Source organism: Ciconia boyciana, chromosome 6, assembly GCF_034638445.1.
Source record: "Ciconia boyciana chromosome 6, ASM3463844v1, whole genome shotgun sequence".
Classification (NCBI taxonomy): domain Eukaryota; kingdom Metazoa; phylum Chordata; class Aves; order Ciconiiformes; family Ciconiidae; genus Ciconia; species Ciconia boyciana.
In genome coordinates this window covers 31,413,253-31,441,025 of record NC_132939.1, presented here as the reverse complement: position 1 = coordinate 31,441,025, position 27,773 = coordinate 31,413,253, and the positions used below count along the sequence as shown (strand labels likewise).

The window sequence follows — 27,773 nt, the reverse complement described above, 5'->3', positions numbered from 1 at the left end:
CATGGCTAGCAAGGTAAGTTTCAAGTTGGAAATTGCCTTTCTTTCTTCCACAACTCTACTAGAGGCTTCTTGAAAAGCCTCACGTTGACTTCAGATAAATTTTAACATTGGTTTTATTTTGCAACGCAAAGATCCCTTCAAGTTATTTTTTGTGGGACTATTTTAAAACAGGGTTACTAGCTTATACATGACTTGAATTCAAAACCACCACGAAGTGTATTTTCTCATAATACCCCTCTCTTTACTTGGTGACATCTCTTACCAGGTTTTCCCTTGCAAGACTGCTCTTGGCTGAAGTTTCAGGGTGCTCGCTAACGTCCAGTCATCTCTGACTTTTTTTCAGTTACCATCCACTTGTCTCGACCTCATGCTTTTGCTTAATGGCAGGCTTTCAGCTCGTTCTTTCAGAAGCGCTCCTTCGTGCCTCCTGCGTGTCGGCGGCTGCCTGTGCTGGTCGGATGCGCCTCCCTCAACCGAGGGGCCTCTAAGCCGCCCGGGTGGAGGTTTGGCCCGAGGACGGCTGGGGGGCCTGGCAGCTCCCCCGACGCCCCTCGCCCGGCTCCCCCGGCCTGGCAGGGCCGCTCCTCAGCGGCTGCCGGCCGCCGCCGTCGGAAGTGAGGTCGCGGCGGAGGGCGGGGCCCGGGCCGGAAGCGAGCGGGGCCGGGCTGCGGGGCGGCGAGGAGCCGGTGGCGGAGCCCGCGGGAGGGGCGCCGTGCAGGTCGGTCTGTCTGTCAGCGGCCGCGCGTGGGGGCCGGGGCAGCCCCGGGCACGCCGCCGCCGGTCTCGGGGCGAGCGCGGGTCGCGGGTGCCCGTCGCCCGCCGGGCTGGGCAGCGTGTGGGGGGGCGGGCGCGCTGCGCCACCCGGAGCCAGGCCGGGCGGCGGCTTTGGGGGCGGCCGGGTCCGGCGTTCGTGCGGGTCCGGCGTTCGTGCGAGCCCGGCGTTCGTGCGAGCCCTGCGCCACACGCCCGCGGGTTGGGGCTGGGGCCGGGGCGGGGTCCCTGGCCGCTCCCCCGGCCGGGCGGGGCGGAGCGGGGCTGGGGTGGGCGGGGTAGACACGAGTGGGGCTGCGGTCGGTCAGGCTGCACCGGGCCCGGGGCGCTGGTGATGCCGAGCGGGGGCCCGAGCCTCACCCCCAGCGCCGCGGGGGGCCTCCCCGCCCTCGCGGCCTGTCTGGGAGCCGGCGGCGGGCTCGCCTCGCCTGGGACCCTGTGCCGGCTCGCCTGCGGCCGGGGGAGAGCGGGGCCCCTGGCTGTGGCGAGGCTGCTGCGGTCCGGGGCAGGGCTGAGGGCGAGCTCCGTGGGGCGTTTGGTGTTCGCCCAGGAAAGCAGCGGCTGCTGCTTGTTGCTTCTTTAAGAGAGAAGGCAGGGGCTAACCGGGCCGCACGGCGTTTGCTGTGGCTGATCGGTATTTGCTTTTCTTTCTCTTCTAAGTAGAGAAAACACTATAGAGCTTACTTGCGTGTTACCTCTACTTATTAGACTAAATGCATGAAAACTACAGTTGTAACTCCTGTTGTTCTTATTAAGGAAAGCCAAAGGAAGCAAGGAAGAACTTTTTTAGACAGGTGCTTTTAATATGAACAGCTTCATTAGGAAAAAAATGTTTTGGTGAATCCCTTTTCGGGTACAACAAGCAAAAACTTAATTTGTGTCTGTTTATGCACAGTTCATTTCTAGATTTCATTCATTCATAGTTAAATTTCAAACCTGAGAGTGTTCATCTATTTAAAAATAGAAAATAAAGGTTTTGGGAAGATGTTCTGAATCCATTTTCTGAGCTCTTGAGTTTTCAAAATGGGTTGTTTTAACAAACAATAAGTTTTGAGGCCTGTTAGACACTGTCATTCAAGCTTTGGTGCAACTCTTCCATCAGTTTCTCCTCCCTGTCTTCAGTGCTGCTCCTCAGTAGCTGTTTTTTGTTTGGTGAGTTTGTGGTGGTTTTCTTTACCAGTCTTTAAATAGGATTTTGTGGGTTGGTGTTTTGGGTTGTTTTTTTTATTCCTCCTGTAATTTAATTAGAATTTTGACATGCTGCTATGTGAAAAATCTCCACATCTGATTTTGTGGAGATTTGGAGTATCAGTATCTGATACTCCACATTTGGATAAAAATGCTCAATTTTTTCCTCTGTGATGGCCCTGTCACTGAGAATTTTTACCAATAGCAGCCTTAAAACAACATCGTTTATATTCTGTAGCCCAACCAAAGAATTGGAGCAAAAACTTTAGAAGTAAAAGCAAGGTAATGCCTACTTATTTTCATCTAATCTTACATTTCATTATATTTTAAATTAGATGTGCTTTATTTTTAATCACAAACATGGAAGAGAGCTATTCTAGTGAATACTACATTGTCTGTCCTTTTCCAAGCAGTTTGCATGCTTCCCCTAGACTTGTTGCATTGGTGTTGTTTCCTAATGGCTCTTTAGTGTAAGCTACGCCCCTGCTGAAGTTAGTAAACACTGTGCACTAGTCTTGTAAGATATGTATTTGTAAGTAGAGAAACAGCTTCTGCATCTTAGTATGTATGAAAACAGGCTTAACTCCCTCTTTAAGATGCTGTCTTGCAGCACTTGTGGCTTGCTGCTGCCAAAAGTCAGAGGCCTTGCTTTGTGATGTCCTCCTGTGTATGAGTTTTTCGAGATCCCTCCATACATTAGTTGAGTATACTAACACAGCAGAAAAATATTCTTGCTTTCTTTTCCTGGATTTGTTTTCTTCCATTTTAGTGAGTAAAATCTACTGTAAAGAGGACTGATGAGTGCTGGAGTTGGCACAAGGGAGGAGCAGGAGCCACTTGGGATGGAAGTGGGGACTGGCACTCCACCCTTCAGGCAGTGATTTATTCACTTCCCTATGGTTTGTGTAACCAAGCCAGTGATTTATCTAGGCCTACTCATTGTTTCTTAAAATTATGTTTTTTCTGAAACTTACGTAGTTACGTCACCCTTCTTCCTCTTTCCCCTATATTGCTTTATTCTCCTTTGTTATGGAGCACATGGTTTATTCATGTTGCATAGGAAAATGTTAGGATGTGACTTTTTTATGGAAGAATGTATAAAGCTGTTACAAGTATATGGCATGTTTATGTACATTTAGCTGATACATAGAACCTACACTAGGGGAAATGAATGCACATTAGTTTTCGAGGCTCAGCTGAAATACTGTTTTGTGTAGCTCTAGGTCACTCTTAGGTCATTACAGTATTACAGATATGTCCAGATTTTAAATGATCAAGTGTAACTCAGTCATCCTTGCTTGAAGATTCCCTTTGAGCTTATCAGCAATCCAAAACTGAACAACTTGGAGCAATTGCACTCTGCTGAGATAAAAACATACAAGTTGTGCTCTGAGCAAGCATGCAGCGCTTCTCATTTATTGCACAAGAAGGAATGGAGAACTGTTTTGAATGATTAGTTTGTTGCTGGCTTACTTCCGTGGCTGATGAACTAATTTGATAACACCTAGACGCTCTTACTTTTATGCTGGAAAATCCCTATTATGACGTCTTAGTAAAGATGTGATACAGTTCTGTATCATGGTGTAGATAGGAAATGGTTATCTTTGGTCTGTGTGAACTCTAAAAATTAGGGTAGGGAGGGGATGGAGAACTTGGTCATGTAAGAACAAAGGCTTTTTACACATCTTTTTCCTTTCAGCATCTGAAGAGGAAAGATCCGTTTTGTGTAGAAATAAGCAATTTGCAGAGGACAGCCCCAATGACAGAACTGTCTGCGCATTTACCCCAGTTTCAGCATGGGCAGCTGACAGAAAACTTCCCTGATAACCACCTCAGCAACACCGTATGTAACAAACAATTTTATTACCTGGTAGCAGTTAAATCGGGATGAATGAGTGTGGATGAAAATACAGTTCAGAACTCTAGAAATCTGCTTGTTGAGAGTAGTTTTCTCTGTCTGGACTGTTGTGTTGATAAGCAGTGCTGAAAGAAACATTCTGTAAAATATCTGGTGTTCTAAACTCATTTTTATATACAGATAAGACTTCTCCCAGTTTAAAGTGGTGTTGGAGTGACCAAGCCCTCCAGAAAAATAAGAAAATGGGGTGGGATGCTCCTGTGTCAAACATTGATCTTTAGAGGACTTAGTGAGCTCTCTTGATCTAGCCTGGCTGTGGTCTGCTTGATTCACAGGTTTCTCAGTCACAGAGTTAATTTTAGTCTAGGTAGAGCTTGAAGCCTGGGTTTTGTTGTTACTATTGCTGGAGGACTACTCCTTTGCAGGAGGAGCAGCACTGTCTTACTTGTGAATAATTGTCAAGGTGCTCTCAGAGTTCTTGAGGTTTCGGGGGGGAGGGGGAACTCAAACCATAAGGTTTCATATGATTGCTTTGAAAGACCTAAGCGCATACTTGTTGCTAAAACTGAACGCATTGTGCTGCATGTGTTTTGGTAAAACCAAGTTTAGATGATCGACTTGGGTGTGGTGCCCAGGCTCTTGGATTTGTCATGCTCAGTTCTTTGTTCCTGCTATAGCTCTTGAATATCAGGTTTCCTTGTGACACAGAAATGCTCTTGTGAGGCTGGGCCACTTGTAGCCATGTTTATGACAGTGATTCAAGAGAATATTTTGATTCCTGCTCTAACTCTTCTATACAATCCAGCAGTTTAAGTGGAATTTTGAAAAATCCTTGTCCTTATGTCAGATCAGCATCCTGCTATATCAGTAAAAATAGAAAACATTTGAAAATTTATTTTTAAATCAAGAAGTCAGTCTGACTTAAGACCTTACTGATTATAAAAACTTAATAAAAATAGAAAAGTGGAAACTTTCCTACTGCATCCTTTGTGCTTTTACTTCAGAGGAAATGAAAAAGGTTTCTTTTCATTTTGGACGGGGGAGAGATTAACTTTTATTGAACACTTCTGCCAGATTAAAAAGGCAGAGCTCAGCAATAAGCTGTGGGCTCACCATCCTTACAGATAACTTGGTGATGCTCCTTCCCAGCAATGGGGGATGGATGGTTCTATTTACTTCTCACTGACAGACTGTACTGATGAATAACTACTACTCATATGCTTTTTCTTTCCATGTTTAAGTGCAACTCCAGGTGTAGTTTCAATACTTAGTTGTAATGATTTTTCTCCCCTACACACATCCAGTTTGGTTTTGTACATATGTACAAAAATCCTTTCCTGCTTAAGTATATCTAGCTTCTGTGGCTAACAGTCAGCATGTGAAATCACTAAGTACTATAATTTACCATCTCTTCTTCCAGTCACACACCAAGAGTTCAGCCCAGTCTTCAATATCTGTCACTGTATAATGACCTTTAAACATAAGTGGTGTATGTGAGAACTAATGAAGCCTGTGCCCACTGTCATGCGAGAGGGTCAGCTCCTGATGTATAAATCTGCATTTAATAAAGAAAAACTTTTTATCAAATATGCTATTTTTTTTATCTCTTGGTTCAGGGGCATTGCTCTGGGTTTGCTATTAACTATTTTCCTGATAGGGGAAAAAAAACCCTATCATTTGTTTTTGATACTGTTTATTCACCTGAAAGCGCGTAGTTCGTAACGTACGTTTGCTTACGGTGTTATAACAGGTGTTACTGACTTTTTAGCTTCAGAATTTTCCCTTTTAACTATGTCTGAGGAAAGTGAAGAGTCTGTTCCTTTGCTTCCACTTCAGCAAGAGTCCATGGCCTCTGCTCTGTTTAATACTGATCAGGTAGGATATGAGTGCACTTTGTTCTTTTAAGCAGTGGGGCACGCGCATGTCACATTTAGCTACACTTTAGTAGCCTGAAAGGACAACTTTTTTCTAGTTTTAACAGCGAACGAGAGAATAACTCTTATAACTCTTTTGATGCTGACCTGGTTTTCATGCACTGTGTTTTAATATGTAAAGGCATTTTGTGATTGTGTCTTTGTTCCTAACTAGTGGAGGGAATAAAATGGCACATATTGGTCTAATTTCTTCAATTTTTCTCTTTATGTTTGATTTTGCAGGTTTTTTTTGTGGTGTGCTAGTTAATCAGGCTTTTCCTTTGGCTGTTTTTGTGCTTGCTTTGCAAAGCTGTAGATTTTTATTTTACTTTTTATATTTCTGTGCCTAAGATACAGGTAAGTGCTCCTTCTTGCAGGACTGCTGTTACAGCAGAGAAAGAGCAACGTATTCTGCAAGCGTGCAGAAACCTAAATACTAGGTCTGCTTTACTTGTGAAGTGTTCTAAGGCTCTGATCATCTCCAATGTAGTGTTACTTATCATCGTCTTAGGCAGTTTATTTAGACAGGTAAGCTTATTGTTGTCTTGTTGTAGACTGAGAGAAATGGAGTATTTTCACTATCAAAGTGGAAAATGTTACATTTGAGCTATAATCTGTACAGAAAGAGGTTCAGTTGCAGCCAGCATTTCCGAACAATTAAACATAATCTGTTTATTTGTTTTCTCCCATATTCCTGTTTCTGTCTGACTTTCAATAATTGTATGTGAGGACTTTACACAAAATGCTAAGTGATTTATAATGAGTCGTTCATTTAGTAAGAAATAGTATTGAACCCAAAATCTTTTTCAGGACAGACTTTAAGTTAATGATACTAAATTCAAATTAAGTTTAAAACGTTAATTCTAAAAATCTGGTTGTCTGCTAGTTTTAATTGCTTAATTAAGACAATTTTAGTTTGGTTTTTTTTTCCCCTTATATTCAGCTTCCTTTTTGAAAAATAAAGCAAATTTTCTTAGAGGACAGTTCTTGAAACCCTGCTGAACTTGATCCTGAGGATACCACAAAAAAGGAGTAAATAGGCAAAGCTTTTGATGAGTATTGTTACTGTGTAATATTTTGTAAAAGCAAATTTTTCATGAGTTGGGGAAGTTGTAAAGCTTCAACTGAGGTTTTAGCAGTGTCAGTGTTTGCAGTTCAAAGTCCAGGGACTTGTACTCCTTAATCACTTAAGTGCTTTTGAAAACCCCACTATGAGTTCCTGAGTGTGTACTTAACATCTTATCTTTTCTGAGGGTGGGGCTGGGAAAATTCTGTGTAAAGAATCTCCAAAATTACTATTGATTTATCAAAAAAATGCAGTGAGTTGATGAGATACAAGTCAGCAGTTATGTTTGGAAATGCTATTAAGAACAGGTAATGAGACTTTAACATTGCATGTTTAAGGAAAAAATTACCTGCATAAGAGCACTTAGGCAGAAACACATTAGGTTATTTTGAATGCCCTATCTTATGTCTAGAGCAATTTTACTAAAACTGAGTGATATTTTAAAGGTATTACAAAAGGTATCTTCCTTCAGTTTATTGTACCTTTTAATCTAAAGCTGCTTTAGTGCACTTAGTCAAACTGAACTATTTGTAAATGAAGTAACTCTGAAGAAATGAGATTCATTTTGTAAGGAATCAAAAATCTTTGTGTTACATCTCTTTTATGTTAAACCTCTTGAGTGGAGGAAGTGGGAACAGTACAGCATTGACTTTGGACATGGTAATACAGTAAAAAAAAAAAGAATAGACTGTATAAACTGTTGCATTTTAGAGCTTGTTTAGAGTGACTGGTAAACATAAAATGGTTTTGTTTCTTTGTAGTCCAGAACAACAGGTGAAACGTAGCTCACTCTCCTGTTGTGTTCTCTGTATGTGCACATAACCTATAAAAGGCTGAATGCCCCCTGCTGATGGGGTTCTTGGAGAGGGGGCAAAAGGTTTGTGACAACAGGAGGAGTGCAGGCCTGATCATTTACTTGTAGGTGGTGTTCACAGTTTGTGGTTTTGCTTGTGGTTAATCTCAATTCCATTGAAAGTTTAACTCTGTCCTTGTGTTTGAATTACACCCTTGATGTTTCATGTAGCAGTATCAGGAAGGCTAGGAGGGTCTTTCATATTTGTTGACAAGGGTGGTGGAATTTCTTCAATGTCAGTGAAAGGATGTGGCAGTAGTATCCTTGGGAAAGGAGAGAAAGAATCTGCATCCCTAGCTCATCACGCTAAAACTTTGGGATCAAATCTCGATATAAAGACTGAGAATTACCTGAGTTTGATCACTGTTTCTGTGTCATTCTTCTCACTAAAAATGTGGGAACACAATACCTCGTGAAACTCCTTTTTAATGTATATTCTTTAGTGTACTGTAGTGGGACTAACATGGTAAGGGAAGTAGAAATTTTCTTGAGACTTACATAGAGTCAGGTTCATAAATGTCTGTTTGGCATTATTTCTAGAAACAGATATAGTTAATTCTAGTCAAGCAGTGAGTAATCTACTGTCATGCACCCTTGTATCAACTGTAGTTTGGACCAAGGGGAAAAGCTGTCCTTCTTTATTCAGCTTTTAAAATTCTCTTTAAAGGAAAGGCGACATAGGCTGTTAGATGCAACCAGCCCTACTTTCAGCTGCTGCTGTTTTTAATATAAATGCTTCTAACATAACTCTGTGCTCCCGTTCTTTTGATAACTATGTGATGCAGTTAATTACTACTGTTTAAGTCCTTGCTGCGGCAAGTGTTCTTGACAGTAAATATTACCTTACACGTTTCCCCCTCAAGATCATCTTTAGCTTAGTATACAAGAAAATTATTGTGGATGGTTGCTGAGGAAACTTTTTTTTATGTATTGCAGAATGACAACAGTGAAAGACGTATCCATGATAATAGTGAGCGCAGAAGACATGACAATCCCGAGTCTGAGACCAATGGGCAGCCACAAAACAACATTCAGCAAGTGGTGGAACAAGACGAAGAAGAAGATGAGGAGCTGACACTGAAATATGGGGCAAAACATGTGATTATGTTGTTTGTACCTGTCACACTTTGCATGGTGGTCGTTGTTGCAACCATCAAGTCTGTCAGCTTTTATACACGCAAGGATGGACAGCTGTATGTATGAATTTTTTTCCCCTATCTTTTCAATGGACTCAGATAATTTTCTTTAATCTCCATTTCTTCAGGAGTCTAATTCAAGCAGTGAACTCCCTCTTGCCTCCCTTTTTCCCTCCACCAGCCCAAAGATAGTTTTGTTTTATTCCTTCCAGAAACCAGACTCTGTATTCGTGGTACTATTCACATTTGTTGTCTGTCTGGTGACCAGTTGGGATATCATCTTGGTTGTTACTGCTTGATTCAAATCCTAGTCCTCATTGTAATACTTCGTCATGCCCTGTGGTATTTATAAAATAAACTCAATCCTGAGCCAAAGCCATTTCAGTTTTACTCTGCTAAAATACAAAGATTTTGGAAGAGGAAAAAACCTACTCATTTAAATGAAGTAGCATATATGCCAAGTTCTGGTTTGCCTATGCTGTTTGATAAAGACATTCAAATGAAAAGAGGAAGATAGCTTTATGGGGTTCACTTCTGTTGCAGGTATAGAAATTTTCCTGGCAGGTTTTCTGTATTGAAATTTTATTTTTTTTTGGCAATATATTAATGTTGCCAAAAAAAGCAATTTCAGTGAAAGCTGATTTGAGAGAAAGGAGACAAAGGAAGAACACTGACCCTGTCAGAACCCGCAGCAAATCAGTCTAAATGTTCCACTGTGAAAACATTTAGACAAAATGATTCAAAGTGTGTTTGGCTTTGAAATGTTTGTATAATATAAGCATATCATAAAATGTTTCAATAAAACACAAAGTTCTTTTTCACTATCAAAGTTGTTGATCAAAGAATTATTTTTCTTGAGATTTTATTTATGGTAAGTGTTGTTGTTGTCCCCCCTGCCTTCCCCATAATGAAGCGGTTTTTTCCCCAGGTTGTTGTATTTCTTTAAGAAAAAGAGAGTTGAGCCCATACATTGTTTTGTTGAAATCACTGGGGAACCTTTCATTGTAAATCCACTAGATATTATAAAGGTCTAGCTGTAGTAATAGTCTGATGATTCCATAGCATGTGAGTAATTGTGTCAAACAACATGGAGTTCTATTTTTTGTTTGTTTTACAAAGTTGAAAATAGTAGTAATCTAAGAATGTAGGAAAGGCAAGTCTTCTAAGGAAATTTTTTTTTTTTCATTAAAGTTTGCCTGATATGATACTATATGCTGCCTTTCAAATTTTGCCTAAGTAGAAAATAGCTGTTGCTTTTACAGCTCTGAATTGAAAGATTACTGCAATTTCATTTGATGTTGGTCTCACATATCAGAAACATCTGTGCATTCAGTGGCATTTCAGTTGACTCTTTGTTGTTGTAGCATCTACACTCCTTTCACAGAAGAGACAGAGACAGTAGGACAGAGAGCCCTGAATTCAATTCTCAACGCGGCTATCATGATCAGCGTTATCATTGTCATGACCATACTCCTGGTTGTGCTTTACAAATACAGGTGCTACAAGGTGAGTATAAGTATAATTGACTTGAGTAATTGTGCTAGTCTTATTTATTAGTACAGATTATTGAGAATGGAACAAAATGAAGGGTTATCAAGGATGAGTGAGCAAAAGTAGCAGAATTGGTGATTCAATTTACTGTTTCAATTTTGTGGCTTCTGTTCCTTTGACACAATGGGGAGGCAAAGGCCCAGTGCTAACACCGCTGGCTGTTTAGTGAGTTAGAATTATGGTGGCATTGCTTCCTGTTCCTGTGAAATGTACCATGTACTGAAATCTTCTTGTGGTCAAGAACTACGAAGTACAGACCTGGTCTTACAATTTGAAATCTATTCAGGACTTCAGGGTCTTTTCAAGGCCTCCCCTTTCCCCGCCCTGCCCCCAGTATAAAAGTCTCCCAACAGTGTGATGTGTGTGTGGCTGTACATGCCAGGCAATAGCCTTATAACAAACACAGACACTCTAAGGCTCTTTTGTGAAAGACTTCAATCATATAATGATGTAATCTAGGCAAGTCCAGGCTTAGCATAAATAATTGCAATGTCACCTGCCTGGGAGGAGTTGTTTGTGAAAATTCCTGGTTGTCTTTGGGTCTTAATGACCATTTGACAAGGCTTGGCCTAATAAAACTTCCCAGTGTGCAGCCAGAACCTTCAGTCTGTTTCATAGTCGTAAAAAAGGCGGTGGGATCCATGCACTGGCAAAAAGCTTTGCTCCCCTTTATTTTGTTTTCAAGAGGGAAAAATTATTTTGGTCTTCATGGCTGTGGGTGAAACCCCTTTACAAAGTATCTATGGAGCGACTGGGGAAATGATTTTTGCCTGAATCTGCATACAGCTTGGAATAGTGTTTTTTAAAGTATGGACCTTCTCTTTTATCACAGTGTGGTGTTAAATCTGAACTGACGAAGTTTTCTTTTTAAACTGTCAATTCTGTTCATTCTAATGAAGTCAATAACTGATGTACTTCAGCTAGGTTCCTTGGCAGCCAACCAGTTCTCCTCAGGTGCTGAAGGCATTAACTAGTTTTTACTAAGCTTTTCACATTTCTGGCTTCCCTCTTGACCTTACAAAGCACCGCACGTTCTCCTTACAAAAATAATTGTTGTACTAAAAAATTAGAATGATTAGACAACAGAAAACTCCTGTAGTTATATTTTATGATAATTAAAAGAAATAATTAACTTATTTTTGGAGTTGCTAACAGTGTATTTCTATGCTGCTATATCACAATGCTGTAAAATGTAGTTACCTGTCCATTGAATTCTATTTTACATGCAGTTCTATATGTAGAATGTAGTCTAGATTATGGGGAATGGAACTTATAATGAAAGAATGTTAGGCCTCCAGCTGGTAGTGATAATTTGCTTATCTTCACAAGATTTTTATCTGAAAACTCCTTTGAAGAAAGGAAATACTATTTCAGCTTTACTGCTGTTAGTATGTTTCTACTGTACGTGATAAGTTAAACATGGTCCTGATTCTAACTCCTAAATCTAACCAGAAACAGCATCTTCGAAGGTGATTGTATTTGACTAGCTTTTCTTTTTAACTTATTTTATTATTCTCTGCATTCTTCATTGTTTTAGTCTGCCTAACCAAAATCTGGCTACTGTAGCTCATTTTAATTCTCTGCATCCTGCAATCTTTAGTTTTTATTCAAGTTGTAGCGTGCAAAGCCAACTCTGTACCAGCATTCAATTAGTGTTGAAGCTGTTGTCAAATGAAGAATGAAAATTCTTTAATTAGAAGGCAACAAACCTGTCATGGTATCCTGCTAGGAAAACGCTGGCCAAAATTTACAAGAAATACTTTGGAAAAATCACTTGTATGAAAAGAGGCCGGTGGTCTGGAAGATGCTATAGCAAATGAGATACATACTGAGAATAAAACAAACATCTGTGTGTAAAATGCCAACTTATGTCAACTCTTGAAACTACCTCCTTTAGTACTGTTGACAGTAGTTATGCAAAGTATGTGTAAACATTTGCTGGACCGTGGCCTTGGTGTTTGACATTGTTAGCATTTTACTCTTTACTAGAATGAAACATTAGTATTCACATTGTTTTCTTAAGTGTTAAGAAAGTTTAAGAGCTTATACTACAAATAGAAGAACTACAGATAGAAGTCATGTTATTATTAAAAGAAATGACACAGCTTGCTTTGCCATTTTCTTGAAATGGTTTCAACTAGTTTTACAGAGAAATAAGATTACTCTTGTTAGGTCAGTACTTAGATATATAGGTAGCTTTACAAGTTGTTTGAAAGTTGGATTCTGTTTCAGGTACCTGTCAGTCTTCAGCTTTAGTGTTTTTTTCCCCCCACTTGCTATGAGTGGTGACAGTTTGATGGACTGAGACAGACACTTTGGCAGTTTTCTTGCAGCATCTTTACAGGCACCATGCTTATTACATGTGGGAAATTCTTAAGTCTTTTTGAGAATACACTAGCAAATATGGAAAGCCAATCTGTTAGATTAGCAAGTTAAATGACAGGTTGAAGGTTAAATTTGAACCTGTTTTGAAAGACAGACAGTGTGAAGAAGGAGAATGAATGTTTCAAAAATTGATGAGAATTTTAAAAATTCTTATGAAAAATTTAGTATTAGACTAAATGTACTAAATTACTAACTGTAACAGCTAGATTCTTAATTTGCTGGAAAGTCCTGGTTGCTTCACGTAAACTTGATTCCTTTAGTTGTGTGCATGTGGGCTTTACTTTTAAATTAACTTTTGCAAAATATTCTAAAAACTGTAACATAAGATGCATTCTACTACAAATCTTTGAGAAGAGAAATAGATAACACAATTTCTAAACAGTTTCTGCATACTTTGATCTGATGTACATATGTAGCTAATTTAACCAATTAATTTTCCACTGAGCATGTCTATTCAAAGCAGGATTTCTTATGCAGCTTGAATTTCTAGATTATTGCTCCTGACTGGTTATCTACTTGCAATGTTGGGTCTGGTTGTGTATATAAGATTCTGTGCTGGGAATTTGACAAATATAGATCTCATTCTCAGTTTAGAGACTACCAAAGTTACAGGGCTCTTCAATCTTAATTTTCAATTTTGCACAGTAATATATGAGTGGTATGCACTTTTATCAGTGCAAAGTCTGAGCACCTGTCATTTCCAAGTTTAAATCTATGCGTGTCCCCGCTGAATACAACCCTGAACTGTTTTTTGTTAAATTGTTGGGCATGTATATCTGCTCTAATATCAAAATTAGGGATTATGTCTATAGACGATTGATAGAGAATATAGAAATCCTTATATAGACATTCATCGATGACATGCTAATTCTGAATTCCAGCAGATAAGCACTGAAGGTTTTTCTGTGTTCCAGCATTTAATTCTATAACTGTATTCTGAAAAAGATTTTGAATCAGAGCAGGCTTTTTAATTGCGCAAAAATGAATCATGTTTTCCATCTGTGTTAATGCTGAACACTTCTGCTATGTTATAATGCCACTGTTACCAAAATGGCCTAAAAATATACAAACAGTAGTTTTTATTGTATAGAACCTCTATTGAAAGACCACAAAGCACTTAAAATTCATAAGTGTAAACTGAAATACAATAATGTGTATAGACTAAATATGAATTTAGCAACAACCAAAGAGAGAGATCTGAATATCATTTTCTTGCTTTAATCAAAAGGGAAAATAACCTTAAAAGCATTTTTAAGTAGATATTAACTTTAAAATAACAAATCTAAAAAAAAAATCTGTATTGATATCTTTTTTTCCCAGGTGATCCATGGCTGGCTTATCATTTCTTCTCTTTTGCTGCTTTTCTTTTTCTCATTTATCTACCTGGGGTAAGTGAACTAAAGCATTAATGTGCTATTTTTCATGTATCACTTTGTGTATGTGATTATTTTAGAACTAGCCCTTGAATCTTAAGAATAATGATAGTGAGTAAGCTATTGCAATAAAATTTTTAGTTTTACATAGGTTCATAGAGTACACATAAAAGAGAGATTTATGGGTTTGTAGTGCATTTGATATTGTACAGAAGCTGTCCGTCACATGCATCACCAGAATAAGCTATCTTCCACAGTGTAGCTTATTCTGCTAGCATATCTTCTGATAACTTAATTTTTCATAGCCATATGACACAGGGGCAGTTGTTTACATCATGGCTTTGGTGGTGGGCTGTATATGCAAAGGCTGTTTGCACAGGAGGGGCAGAAAAGAATCAGCTGAAAAGAATCTACTCTCTCACCAAAATATATCCAGCGTTTTTCTTTTCAAATTTGGAAGCATGCCTTTATCCAGACATCAAGAAACGTCGTACATAATACTCAGTATTCTCTAAAACAAGCAACCTGATCAGGGTTTGTAACTAGAGTTATGCCATGAAATTATTATACTGTGTATATTTTTGTACCACTTGATGACAAATACAATTCTCTTTGAAGAAGCTTATTTAGTTTGGTCTCTAGGGGGAGAAAATGGTGTTCCTTCAGTCACTAATTTTTGCCAAAAGTGATCTGTGATGCCTTTTTGGGCAGTATTTTCTCTAACCTTAATCACAACTTTTGAAATAAAAGGCAACGTGTGCTGCACAGTGCAGTGCAGTCTGGGTGGAAACAAGTTGCCAGGCTCACTTCCTTTGGGTTTGGGTTGGAGCTGACACTCTTCCATGAGCATGTGTGAGTAGAGGGACTAAAGGCTTTCCTGACACTCTGCTTTCCTTCACCTGTCCCTGCTGCCTCACAGTAGTGTGCTGTGAGGGCTTCCTTTTGCAGAGGTCCAGTGAGTGAGGAGGGAGTTTGTAGACCAATTATATGTGATGGCAGTAATGGCGTTCTGTTAACACTGTACATCTCAAAGGCCAGCTAACAACTAGGGAAGACAAATTTACTGGAGGAAAGTATAATGCAAATTATAAGGTTCTTCGTGGCTTGATGAGTTGGTGGTAGCAGAATTTGCAAAAAGCCATCACAACCATTTCTTCCCTGGGTCAGTGGAAATCACCTGTGACTTGGTGACAACCTCTTTGTCTATTTTGATTTTACTGATTCACGGTCTTAATTAGTTTATAGTATTTGGTGTGACAGTGACACGGTTCATCCAAAAAGAAAGCTTTTTACTTTAGTGCTTGTGGCAAAGAATAAAACCGAATAACCATGTGTATCTTACTTTGAAGTTAGTAAAGTGTTTCCATTCCGCAGGTGGCAGGTAAGTAGAGAGAGATCTGTTTACATGCCTTTAAAGGTCCATTATAACCTCACAAATTCTTATTCTTCTGATTTTTAAAAAACATGGGCATAATAAAAATGACTGGTTTTGCAATAGTGTCCTTTCCTGTCAATATCTGCTTTGATTGGGAAGGAAATAGAACATCAATTTAAAAAATCAGAAAAGTGAAACAGTTGGTGTGACGCAAACACTGGTAAAATTATCCCCTTTGTGAAGAATAGTTAAGTACTAATTGGAGATAGCACATTTGTGCCACTACATTGAATATGAAAACTTAAAAAAAAAAAAAAAATTCTGAAGCTTGCATCCATAACTTGTTTCCATTGTTTTAAGCAAATGCCGTCCATATTCTTTTCCATTTTTTTTTTTTAGTGAGGTTTTTAAGACGTATAACGTTGCCATGGACTACATTACAGTGGCACTCATGATCTGGAACTTCGGTGTTGTGGGAATGATTTGTATTCATTGGAAGGGTCCGCTTCGGCTCCAGCAGGCTTATCTCATTATGATAAGCGCTCTCATGGCCTTGGTGTTCATTAAGTACCTTCCTGAATGGACTGCGTGGCTTATCCTGGCTGTCATTTCGGTGTATGGTAAGCTCTGGGGCAAGGCATAGTAACAGGTATTATGGTGGGAATTTCTTCTGTTCCCTGACTTTTCAGTTTGTCTGACTAGACCTTAAAAAAAGAAAAAGTGCGTGTGTGTGGGTATCATCCAAACTAGTGGATAAGGTGATTACAGACTTCAGAAATAAGATCATGATCTAAACTGAGATAGGTCCCCTGCACCTAAGGGCTTTGTGTGCCTGTGTGATGCCATCTTCCTTCATGTTTTCTGGACTTCCTAGATTCTTTGGAGAGGAGAATTGAAGTAATTCAAGAGAAGAGGAGATAAGAGACCTGTGTTGCCATTTTGATCTCTTCTATGAAGGTGGAGAGCTTTTGGCTTCTCACTTTCCCCAAGAATCCCTGGAAACTATTGTATGTTCAGAATTTAGGAGCTTGTTGTTTGGGTACAGTCCCATACAGGTATAGATCTGCCCAACCTACGAATTGCTCGAATTTGTGGACATAGAAACAACACCCTGATCCGTGCCTAATAATATAATGAGAAAGAAGCAAGGAAAGATTAAAGGCAGTTTTCATTGCTCAAAGTCGTTTTACATTTAGAAGGATATAGTTGTGAGATCTGTTTCCTTGATTTTTTAAAATAAAAAGAAAATTCATTTGAATTATCGCATATTACACTTTTTCAGAATGATGACTGAGACATACCTAGATGTAGTTTTTACATAAAGCTTTAGAGGGCACCGGACACTTTTGGTAAGAATATCACTCTATATCCCAAATACTGATTTAGTTTCCAGGCAAGGCTAAAATCCAGTTACGTAGACATAATTAAAACATTACAGCTAACTGTATCCATGAAGATGTGCTCATAACTTGAATTTTTTTGAAAGCATGTAAGTGTGATGAATGTGTACTCTGAAAGTCACTGATAATGATAAAGACTGAGAATCTGTCCAGTTGTAGAAGTACAGGGAATAATAAGATTTGATTAGCTCTGGTAGGTCAGTGTACTCCTTAGGTGTCCTCTTCCTTCAGAGGGAAGAAAAACATCCCTCGTGTGTATGCTTATGGATCATAAGGCACATTAAGAAAACCTTCCCATCCCACCTCCCCGCTTCTACCCTTCGTATGACTGGAACAAATCTGAGTATTCCAAGCATTCAGCCTTCACTCAGTGATTGCAAAAGAAGATTACTCTTCAGATCATATTCCAAGACCGTAACGTGGTTGGTTGAGTAAAGGGGAGGTAATTTTCAAAGCCTGGGACCCCACACTAAGAATTCTTTACTTGAATGGGACCAGCAATGGTGCTAGGGCAGTTAGCTCAGGTGCGGAAGGCCTGCTCTGTGCAGCATACAGCTCTTGACAAGTAAGCTGTTCCTTTCAGTGTCAGATTTTGTTTCAGATGAATTTAAAAACATACAGTGAGTAGACAACTGCAAAAGGTAGTAGCAAGGTTAATAAGTAAATGTTACAGCTTTCTGTCCTAATATGCAAGACGAGGGAAAAGTAGCTGAGGTTGTTTGTGGAGTTGCAAATTTCATTAACAAACCATCAACGTTCAGGTGAGAAAGCAAATGGAGCATCTGATAGATCAGTTTTTCCTAATGCTGTGCTTTGATCTGTATGAGTAACGTGTACAGTCATCTTATTTTGTAAATGATTGCTTTTCAGGTAATTTTTACTTGTTCACCCAGTTTCATATACTGTCCCATGAACAAGAGGGAAGCAACAAAAGCTGCTGTTCTTTTCTTATGCTAAATATGCTTTGAACACTTCTCAAATCTATGCAAACACAGCATTTTTCCACAATGCTTAATAAACCTGGGTTTTTTCCTCTTCACATGCACATTCACTTTTTTCCCCTCTTTACGTGGGAATAAACTGGCAGTCATGTCTACTTCATAGAAGTTACATAGGCCTCACTTACCTGTTGTCTTAAAATTTGTTTCAGCATTAAACTTGGGTTAAGAAAAACTTTGATAATAGAAGGGAAGCTTGAGTATTTCAAAGATGTTAGTTGAATAGTAGCTTTCGTGAATTATTTGCTTTCAACTTGCAAGTCAACATACAGACACAGATACATTTGCAGTTGCATAATATCTTAAGTGAGGAACATCACATTTTTTTCATTTGTATACATATTACAGTAATATGTAAAATAGGTTGTATAACTTGGAATATTATAAAGTATTCCTGTAGGATACTGTCTGTCTTGTGGCCAATGGCTCTCTCGGAAGTGTATGTTCAGGGTGGCATTTTATCTTATTACCAGTCTCTGCAAGTGTTATAGAAAAACCTTCTTATAAGTATGTCTGCAGTGATGTAAGATCTGTTTGCTCTTCCTTTCAGATTTGGTTGCTGTCCTGTGTCCTAAAGGTCCTCTTCGTATGCTAGTTGAAACAGCTCAAGAGAGAAATGAAACTCTCTTCCCAGCACTTATTTACTCCTGTAAGTACATTTCGTTAAATACTTTAAACTTACAATCACCCACTCAGCTGAAGTGATTTTCTTATTTTTCTGTGTTTTAACATGATGCTTGTCAGCTGGAATTCTTAGTCTGTTCACTTGGGCCTCAGTTTTCCTTTCACTGTCTCAAAAATGTGGAACATCTTCTGGCTAAGATCTTTCAAGATAAAAACCAGCATGTTTTGTTATAAAATACGAACAGGAAAAATGGTAATACACCTTGTTTTGGCCAAAGAAGTACATCATTAGGCTGTGAATTAAGCCTATTCACAGGGAGTACTTGTTTTCAGAAAATATTTATGAACTTTCAGTGCTTAAATAACCTGTGTGTTACTGGAAGGAAAGGGAGAAATTGCCAGGAAGAGATTCGTTTACAGAACTGTTTTCTCCAGGGCTTGTCTTTTTTGATACATTGTTTTTTCCTGCAGTTGCAAAAAATAACCTACTGAATGCAAATTGCTGTTATGACCTGTGTTTCAATTAGTACATAATTCCATTGTTTCTGAAGTTCCATATTGCTAGTCGTAATCATATGCATAAACAGTGAAATAGGTTAATCATAAGTCATTATGCTACTGGTGCTCATTTGGAAAGGCCTGTATTTGGCAGCAGGAAGTGTGCTGTAGAGTGACTGGCTACTTCAGGGACAAATTTACAGTGGAGAAAGGGGAGGGGTTTCTTTATCTCCCACTCTTGCTCTGTTTTACTGATACTACTCATAGCTGCCTGTTGTTCTGTTTTGTGGGAGGAGAGGTTAATGCTGAGAAACCACAAACTTGCATTAAAATACACCATTAAAGTGTGACAACATTTCATTAACTCCAGATTGGAGAATTCTTTGTGACGGTGGGGGCAGAGAACAATTAACTTTGATGCAGATGATACCTCTGAATTGAGGTACCTCAGTACCAGTCTTAATAGACGTTTTTAGTTGCAGATAAAATAACTGATTAATGGAAAAAAGTAAATAAATTGTTGATTCAGATTTTCAGAGTGGGCCTTATATATAGAAGTAATTTCTCTGGCAACAGCTGTTGCCATCTTTTTCAACATCTAGTAAGAATAAAACTTTTATTCACCAAATTCTGTAAATTCTGTAAATGCGTGTTGTAGCTGGTACTGGCTGTGTTCCAGATATTACTGTGCTTTAATGAGAGTAAAATTGCCTGTTGCAAAAGACAGTTGTATTTAAAAAAAAAAAAAAAAAAAAAAAAAGGATTGATGCCAACACTATCTCAGAATTGCATACATCTGAAGATACAATTAGCTATGCTGGTTCATTTTTGTTTGGGTGGTTTTTTGTTTTTTTTTTTTAATAGCAACAATGATATGGCTAGTGAACATGGCTGAGGAAGATCCAGAAGCCCAACGGAAAGCTTCCAAAAACTCCACATATGATAAACAAGGTGAGTTTTTATTTGACAAGCCTTTATAGTTGTCATTTTATTGGAATACATGTTTATGGATACTTGTTTTTTAGCTTTTTAAGTGTCCTGGTTGCTGTAGAAGAGTGAAAGCATAATAAATTCCTTATTAGGAATGATGAATCTGTCAGGACTTCAAAAATTGCTTACTTATTGTGCAGTTAATGTTCTTGCATTCATTTTTCTGGGATCCAGGATGTTGGTGGTGAAATGACTCTGAATAGACAACTATTGACTGAACTCAATTGCTTGTCAAATGGGGATGATATACTATAATGCTAACTCATTTATACTTGTATTAAACAGAAATGTGTCTAGCCCTCTTGGCTATGCAGCTAGTGTTTAAAAACATGGGGTTTGTTTGTTTACATGTGTTATTAAAGCAGAGCAGAGTTTCTGAATTTAACGTGCTTGAAGGGGTGTACGTATATGTAACTTTCAGTAAAGTTTTCTACTTTACTGGAAAGTGAAGCTGTCAATGTTCACTGAAGAAGCTAATGAAATATTAGATGAGAGTTTATTCCTTAAACTGTGATCTTTAAATTAGGTCACCACAGAACTTCCACTTTTTTATGTCGAAGTACTCCTGAATACTAGGACTTGAGTGCAACATGTAGATGCTGTGACTGCAGAGTGCACATTGACTCCTGATTGTTTAAATAAGTATTAAAATCCTAAGTGAGAATGTCTTGTAATGGTGTGTGCCAATGATAGATGTTGCTAAATGTTATGGAATACCTCTTTTTTCCTCATTCTTCTATGATCTTACATGTGGAGAGATTGTCGTGTGTTAGAAGGCACATTTTTGAAGGAGATCTTAAATGCCTTTCTTCCTTTGAGCTCCGGCAAACCAGACTCAGAATGAAGATGCTGAAGCAGATGATGGTGGCTTTAGTCAGGAATGGCAGCAACAAAGGGATAACAGAATAGGACCCATTGAATCAACGCCTGAATCGCGTGCTGCTGTTCAGGCTCTACCCAGCAACTCTCAAACAAGTGAAGACCCTGAAGAACGTGAGTATGGAGTACTGTGTCTGAAAGACTTAGTAAATCTGAAGCTAGTTAGTCTTAGTCTTGGTCATCCTGACTGCACAGATATGGTATGCTGTGAGCTAACAGTAAGCTGAATAGCTGCTCTTGCTCATGATCAATACTGACATGCCTCATAGAAATAGACGGAGTTGCTTTTTGGTAGCTTTTGGTTTTGCTGCAGGAGTGAGTACTATTGGCCAAATTGATCTTCAGTTTGATACACAGACTCAAAACTTTAATAGCACGAGCTGCTTTCAGACCATTATACAGTCAGTTGCATCAGCTTCTGTCTTTTTCACACAGTGTTCTGCTGTGTATCACCTCTTTTGGATTTTAGGCCTTGTAAATGCCGTCATTAACGTTTTTTGCCTCAAGATTAAACTACTGTAATCCACTCTGTAGAAAGCAATGTTTAAAACCTAATTGGAGACTGAAATGAATGCAGAGTGCCGTGGGCTTGCTTATTTTTCTCTAGCATCTTGCTGAGGTGCAGTATGTTTGGAGAGCATATGACATCAATACTCAGATATCTGTTTTAACAGACTTGTGATTTCCAGTTGGAGTTTAAGCTGCTATTAGATTTGCAAAGCTCTAAATAAATTAGGGTCTGGCTGTCTAATAAACTGCTCTCCCCTTGTGATGCTGCCATATTTAGCAGGTGCAACTGCTTCCTCTGATTTTCAGATGCTCCTCTCTTTAAAAATACAGAGACTTCTACTTTAAGGACAAATTTAGAATTTACTTTGTCCCAAAAATTCCAAATTCAGAGAGTGTTGCAAATCCATTTTCATTTCTAGACCTTAGAAAAATAACATTAAGATGCAAAAATTTTAGGAATTGGCCTATTTTAGTTAAATCGTTAACAGAAACTCGTCTGGCCAGACTAATAATTTTCTCCTTCCTGTATTCCTACAGCAAATAGTAATGACAGATGTGCAGTGATCCAGTCAGACTTGTCAGCCAGCATTAGCTTCCTAGAAGTTTGGAGTGGCTTATTAGAAATTTGGAGAGTTCGCTTGTGTGGAAGGAGCTATCTAGCAGTTGCCTTTGCTTGTTGTTCTGTCACGCTGAAAGCAAGCATCCAAGTTTTGTTTCAGCAGTTAAAGGGTGTTTTAGTGCTTAAGAGCTTTTCATTAATGCACTGTCTGGACCATATATTGGAGGCCTGCTGAAAGAGAGTAGGGTTGCCTTTTTTCTTTTTTTCTTTTTTCTTTTCTCCTTTTTTCTTTTTTTTCTTTTTCTTTTTTCCTTTCTTTTTTTCCCCAATCATCAGCCAGGCATACAACTCTGTTTTGGTGTTCTGAGTTCCTCTTTGAACTCTAAAAGTGAGTTTTGTGCTGGACTGTAATCAGGTGACAAACTAAACGACAGGCCAAGTGAAAACAGCTGGTGACCTGATGTTGGCGCCTCTGACTTGCTATCTTGGACTAAAAGCTCAAAGTGAACTGGCATTCAGGAAATTTTCATTATTTTGTTTGCAGAAATAATTGCGTATTGTGCTCCCAGAGTTGTTGCTAAGGTGGTAATTACTATTTAAAAGAATAAGATATGAACTCATGAGTTTTCCTAAACCTCACATCTTGGACTAAATATGTTGGGGTTTTGCCTCTGTAATATGCTCTGTAATTACACACAAGAGCTTTTTAGAACTACCTTAGTAAGAATTCTGTAGGAAAATTGGGAGGGCACTGGAATATTTTGCTGGGTATAGGTTTCTAACTGGCAAATAAAACATCATCTGGAAGGGACTTATTTGTCTTCTCCCTCCCTCAGCCAGCTTAAGGGAATTGTATTTCAATATTCTGTTGAATATGACATGACAAAAAAAAGTGGATATCCCCCCAACAAATATAATTACAGATATCTCTGTATATATTGCATTTGTATGTACAGGAGACTAGAAATATAAAAAAAATTCTAATTATAGGATGAACTATTGAGTGGTGTAATGTTCCTAAGCCATTTTGTTTCACAAGAGTTTTTCTTTATCACTTGGTTCAGGAGTGGTACTAGTTTTGAAAATAAAATGTTCTTATTGCCAAGTCATGTTGATACTTAATGTAAATCTGTATTATTCTCTGACAATTACTGATATGCAATATTAGTAGACTGTCTGATACTTAATGCTGCCATATTCACTTTTGCAGGAGGAGTAAAGCTAGGTTTAGGAGACTTCATTTTCTACAGTGTCCTTGTTGGCAAAGCCTCTGCAACAGCAAGCGGGGACTGGAATACAACTTTAGCGTGTTTTGTAGCCATATTAATTGTGAGTATAATGTAATATTATTATCGGGATAGTTTCTATTGTTCATCGGGGACAAAGTCATAACTGCTACATTGGGGGGGGGTGAAATTTGTTTATTTGGTGGCCAGACTGAAAACTGATGAGGGCTTTAGCTGTGATCTTCATTGGCTGTACATCTGTCACTTAAGCCTTTAGTTTAGGAAGGCATGAACTGTATCTTGTATTTCTGTGGGATTAATGTTTATATATATAATCTTTTGCTTGTCAGAGTTCCCTAATTTCTCCCTATGGTTTTTGTTTTTGTTTTTTTTTTCTTCCCCTCAGGGTCTGTGCCTTACACTTCTGCTTCTTGCCATCTTTAAGAAGGCCTTACCAGCTCTTCCAATCTCCATAACCTTTGGGCTAGTTTTTTACTTTGCTACAGATAACTTGGTGCAACCCTTTATGGACCAGCTAGCATTCCATCAGTTTTATATCTAGCACACTTGATGCTGGTATTCTGTGGATATTTGTAGCAAATCTAGGAGGAGGAAAAATGTTTTTCCCTCAGTTCTCAAGTGAGACTGAAGTTTAATACTCAAGATTCCAAGCCTGAATCATTGCAACTTCCTCCGATAGTGGGTTGGGGTTTTTTTTTTGGTTTTTTTTTCCTGAGACAACTGCTGCACTGGGCACCGTACAAATTTTCCTGTGTGAAAGTGGCTACTTCCTGATGGCCGGTCTAAACCGGGTGCTATTATATCAGAGGTAATCTGATATACATATCTCTGGTAAGGACCACCTGTGTGAAAATTGCTAATGCTTCCACCAGCAATGTGCTCTCTTACCACAGGTTGATTATTTTCACAGCATTATGGGTGCTCAGGACTTCCTTGATGTTAACAGAGGAAGCTGACAAATCACATGGAACTTGTCCCTGTAACCGCTTGAAGAGAGAGAACCTGATTCAGACTTCTTCAGCAGTGATTTTTTGACAGTGGAGTCCTGACTCTGCTTTGTGTAACGAGAAAGGACTTTGTAGCAATTTGACAAAGGGAGAAAGTACTGTCACTCTGAGAGTGCTCCACCACTTCATAGCCTCTGTGCCTGAGTATGCTTGGTTTAGTAAATTTAAAAGCTTTTTTTTTTTCACACTGGAACTAGAACCTCCTCCCAGTTTTAATACTTTGTATCCTCAAGCATGGAGTGCACCTTCTGTACACCTGCTCCAGTTTATGTAGCTACTTAGACTTGGACTGAATTATTTGGCATTAGTGGATCATAAGGTCCCGATTTGGATCTTAGATTCTAAAAGGTTAATAAACTACATTAAAAAGCAATTTCAGGACTTACTCTTTGTGCTCTTGCAAATCATTTTGCTAGAACACCATTTCAAACCCTGTGTTTGAGAATAGTCACTAACAGCATGGACTGCATTGTTGGTATATGTTCCTTCTATTGAAATTCTTATGAAATAAGTAGACATTTGCAGCAATCCCAGATGGAATTTAGCTTGCCAGATCTAGAGGCTGAAGTGCTATTAGTAGCACTTCTAATGCATCACTGAAATTTTTCCTCTGTAAAAACGTGGTTTACAGTTCTGTTGACCTGAAATATTGGTCACTCAACTGTCTAACACCTCAGGTTGGGCAGGGATTTTTTTTTTGTGCAGTATCTTTATTGGTGAGGATACTTAAGTTAGGTGAGGCATTACTTAATGTTACCAAGGAGCAAAATTTGTGGCCCTCTTCACTTTAATTACCTCTCCTGTGAGGAACTGAAGACTGGAGAAACGAAAGACAACTGAAAATCACGGAAAAGAAGATACGAGATTTTGAACTTACAAGAAAAAGAATCAATTGAAACCTTAAAACTGCTAAACTCTGTTTTCTTCTTCATTTGAAAGAACTCGTTTATGAATAATTGCTTGGAAATGAGACTTGTGTGAGATGAAGTTGTTTTTGTCATAGGCTCTTACTCTGTACAAGTAATTTTTTTTTCTGAGGGAAGCATAGGGAGTGGATACTATTGATGGGCATTCCATTTTACTTGCATCTTGTTATTGGAGTCCTTGCCAAGTAGAACAACTGTCAAAATCCTGACGCGAGCTCCTTTTACCTTTTTTCTGGGGCTTTGTTTCAGTGCCTATAGATTCAAAGGACTGAGACATCACAGATGCTCACCAACCATTGTCCAAATAAGGGAAGAAAGGCTGTGATGTATAAATCTGCTTTAAAACCAAGAAAGGCTTACTTTGATTGTCCTTGGAAACGTCTGTCTCTCTTCCAGTATGACTTGCTAACTGTAGTGTTAGCATTAATCATAAAATATATTGTCTTGTCTCCTCTACAGTACTTTTATTCATCTCATTTGTGTGCTGATTCGTTGTGGATAGCATTAATAAACTAACCATATCAAAATTGCTTACACTGACTTTTCAAGTCAAACTTGCTTGTGTTTTCTAGATTAAATCACTGTTCCATATTTTGCTGCAATGAAGCCTGACTTAAAACAGGTTGGTTGGTTTTTTGGTTTGGGTTTTTTTTGTTTTGTTTTGTTGTGTTTTTTTTTTACAAGACTTTGAGTTGTTTTTACACTATTGTAACTTGTCCCTTTCCTGAGCATTATATCTAAGAAAGTTCCCTTGTGTGTTTTATTGGGCATCCTAACTATTGTTTCATTGTATAGAACAGGTTTGCTTAGAGTTGGCGTCACTAGCATCTGTTTGCATATCTGAGCCGACTCTCAATTTAGAGTTGTTACTTAAATGCAGCAGTCATCTTTTTTATTTGGTTTTTGGCTTAAATATGCACCATGGGAGCACTAGCTCCATTAAGAGTTGCTTTAGAATCTATAGAAATGCACAAAAGCCTTTCCACGTACTTGAATGGGCGTTAGATGTACAACCCAAGGAAGAGCTCAGAATCTTCGAACACTAAATTGCCAGTCTTCCACTCCCCAGAGCTGCTTCTGCTATCCTGAATTTTTAATTTCTGAGCTAGTGTGGAGTTACAGTGGTGGAGACTATAAAATTTATATTCACAGAAACTGTTGAAGTTTATGTATTTGAATATCAAAATAAATTCAGAAGAGAAATTGCTTTTCAAGCCCAGGCCAATATATGTAGAAGTACACTGTTTATTACAGAGTCTTACGTACACCTTCAAAAACCAGATTAAATTTTCTAGATTTGCCCTCTTATGCCAAGTCATGGTAGCTTATGTTCCAAATGAGATCTTGCAACTAAAGATTATCTCAATACTTGGGTCCATAAGGTTCAGTTGAGAACAGTTTTTGTTTGCATTTGGTCTGTTACTACATGAGCGTGAAGGTTGTGTCACTTTTCTCTCCTTTGTCTTAAAACACCAATCTAATTTGAGATCGTGAGCCATTTCAGCTTGGTTAGCTTGGTATAACTGAAAGAATTCTAGTTTGTAGTCTGCATTTTTGAGAAAGCTTTCGTTATTATTAAATTAGTATGTTAGAGCACATTAGACTGTAGCTCTGAAAGAACTATTGTGTAACCCTAGTAGCTAGATTCATCTCTTTTGTGCCCAAGCAGACTGACTGGTAACTGTTGTGTGACTGTTTAAGTATTCATGCTTTGAAACTGGGTGTCATGATAGCTTTCTCTCCCCTTTCAGTTTACGTCAATGATTAGTCTCCTTCTTTGGCTAAGCTTCAAATAAATAAATGCGAAAACATAATACTGAGTTACTGATTTGCCTAAAAAACAATCACTTTCATTTCTCCTTCCCCCCCCCCCCCCCCTTTGGGGGATTTAATCCAGAGCAAAAAAGAGAGACCCCTAGAAGTTGGTCTTGTAGCAAAGGTGTATGATGCTGTCATATCTATGTATGGCTATTATGGTGGCACTCAAATTCAAATGTCATCTGTATGAGGTGAATCTTGAAGGTACGCACATGGTATTGCAACACATTCAGAATAGTTCTGACAGGGCAGATGATGACTTTTTTGAGCCAAATAATCAAGGGCTGTGCTCTGCTAAAAATGGCTAATCTCAATGTACAAAGCAGACCCTGACTATTTCAGGCATAGGAGACTGGTGCTTCTTGGATATCTAGATATATATCTGTACCTATAGAGATGTAGATATATATTGCATGTACTCTGGGCCTGTAGATGATAACTGTTCTGCTATTAATGCAGTCAAGAATTAAATATGCAGAAGTACATTTTGGGTGGATGGTACTGTATGACAAAACTTCTCAAAATGCTTTATTTAAAAAAAAAAAACTTTTGGCAACGATGCTGTTGAAACAAGTTTAATAGACTGTGGAACATGTCTGCACTGTGATTGCATCTCAGTGGTAACAGTCATTGGGAACGCTGAAACGTGAACTAGAATGGAATTCTTTTACACTCAGAAAGCATTTGCTGTTTTCTTTTTTACAAACACTGGTTTGTACATAATCTGACTTGAATGTGAATGTTTTTTAAACACCTTTCCAGTTCTTGATAAAATACATTTTTGATAGATTATTGCAAATTTTCCTGTATTTGTCTAATTATTAAAATAAACGTTGCATGGATCCTGA

General features: G+C 38.6%; 1 protein-coding gene across 5 annotated transcripts; it reads left to right on the top strand.

Annotated features, from left to right (window-relative positions):
* Positions 1-619: 619 nt before the first annotated feature.
* Positions 620-27,773, top strand: PSEN1 (presenilin 1). Of its 5 annotated transcripts, none has more exons than XM_072863956.1 (12): positions 620-718; positions 3,659-3,802; positions 5,654-5,692; positions 8,586-8,842; positions 10,150-10,291; positions 14,042-14,109; positions 15,869-16,089; positions 18,418-18,516; positions 19,854-19,940; positions 20,799-20,972; positions 23,138-23,256; positions 23,560-27,773. In XM_072863956.1, the coding sequence occupies exons 2-12, from the start codon at positions 3,719-3,721 to the stop codon at positions 23,713-23,715; spliced, it is 1,446 nt and encodes a 481-aa protein (XP_072720057.1). In that variant the 5' UTR covers positions 620-718; positions 3,659-3,718; the 3' UTR covers positions 23,716-27,773. The 5 variants fall into 5 exon arrangements, with proteins under 5 accessions (XP_072720057.1, XP_072720058.1, XP_072720059.1 ...); XM_072863958.1 differs by lacking the exon at positions 620-718 and adding an exon at positions 1,626-1,923; XM_072863957.1 differs by lacking the exon at positions 5,654-5,692.

What these genes read in the sequence shown, in the direction of transcription:
- PSEN1 (XM_072863956.1), top strand. Translation starts at nt 3,719, where the DNA reads ATGACAGAACTGTCTGCGCATTTACCCCAGTTTCAGCATGGGCAGCTG. An exon ending in CTCTGTTTAATACTGATCAG is followed by an intron (nt 5,693 to 8,585) that starts GTAGGATATGAG and finishes TATGTATTGCAG; the next exon opens with AATGACAACAGTGAAAGACG. An exon ending in GTTTTGTAGCCATATTAATT is followed by an intron (nt 23,257 to 23,559) that starts GTGAGTATAATG and finishes TCTTCCCCTCAG; the next exon opens with GGTCTGTGCCTTACACTTCT.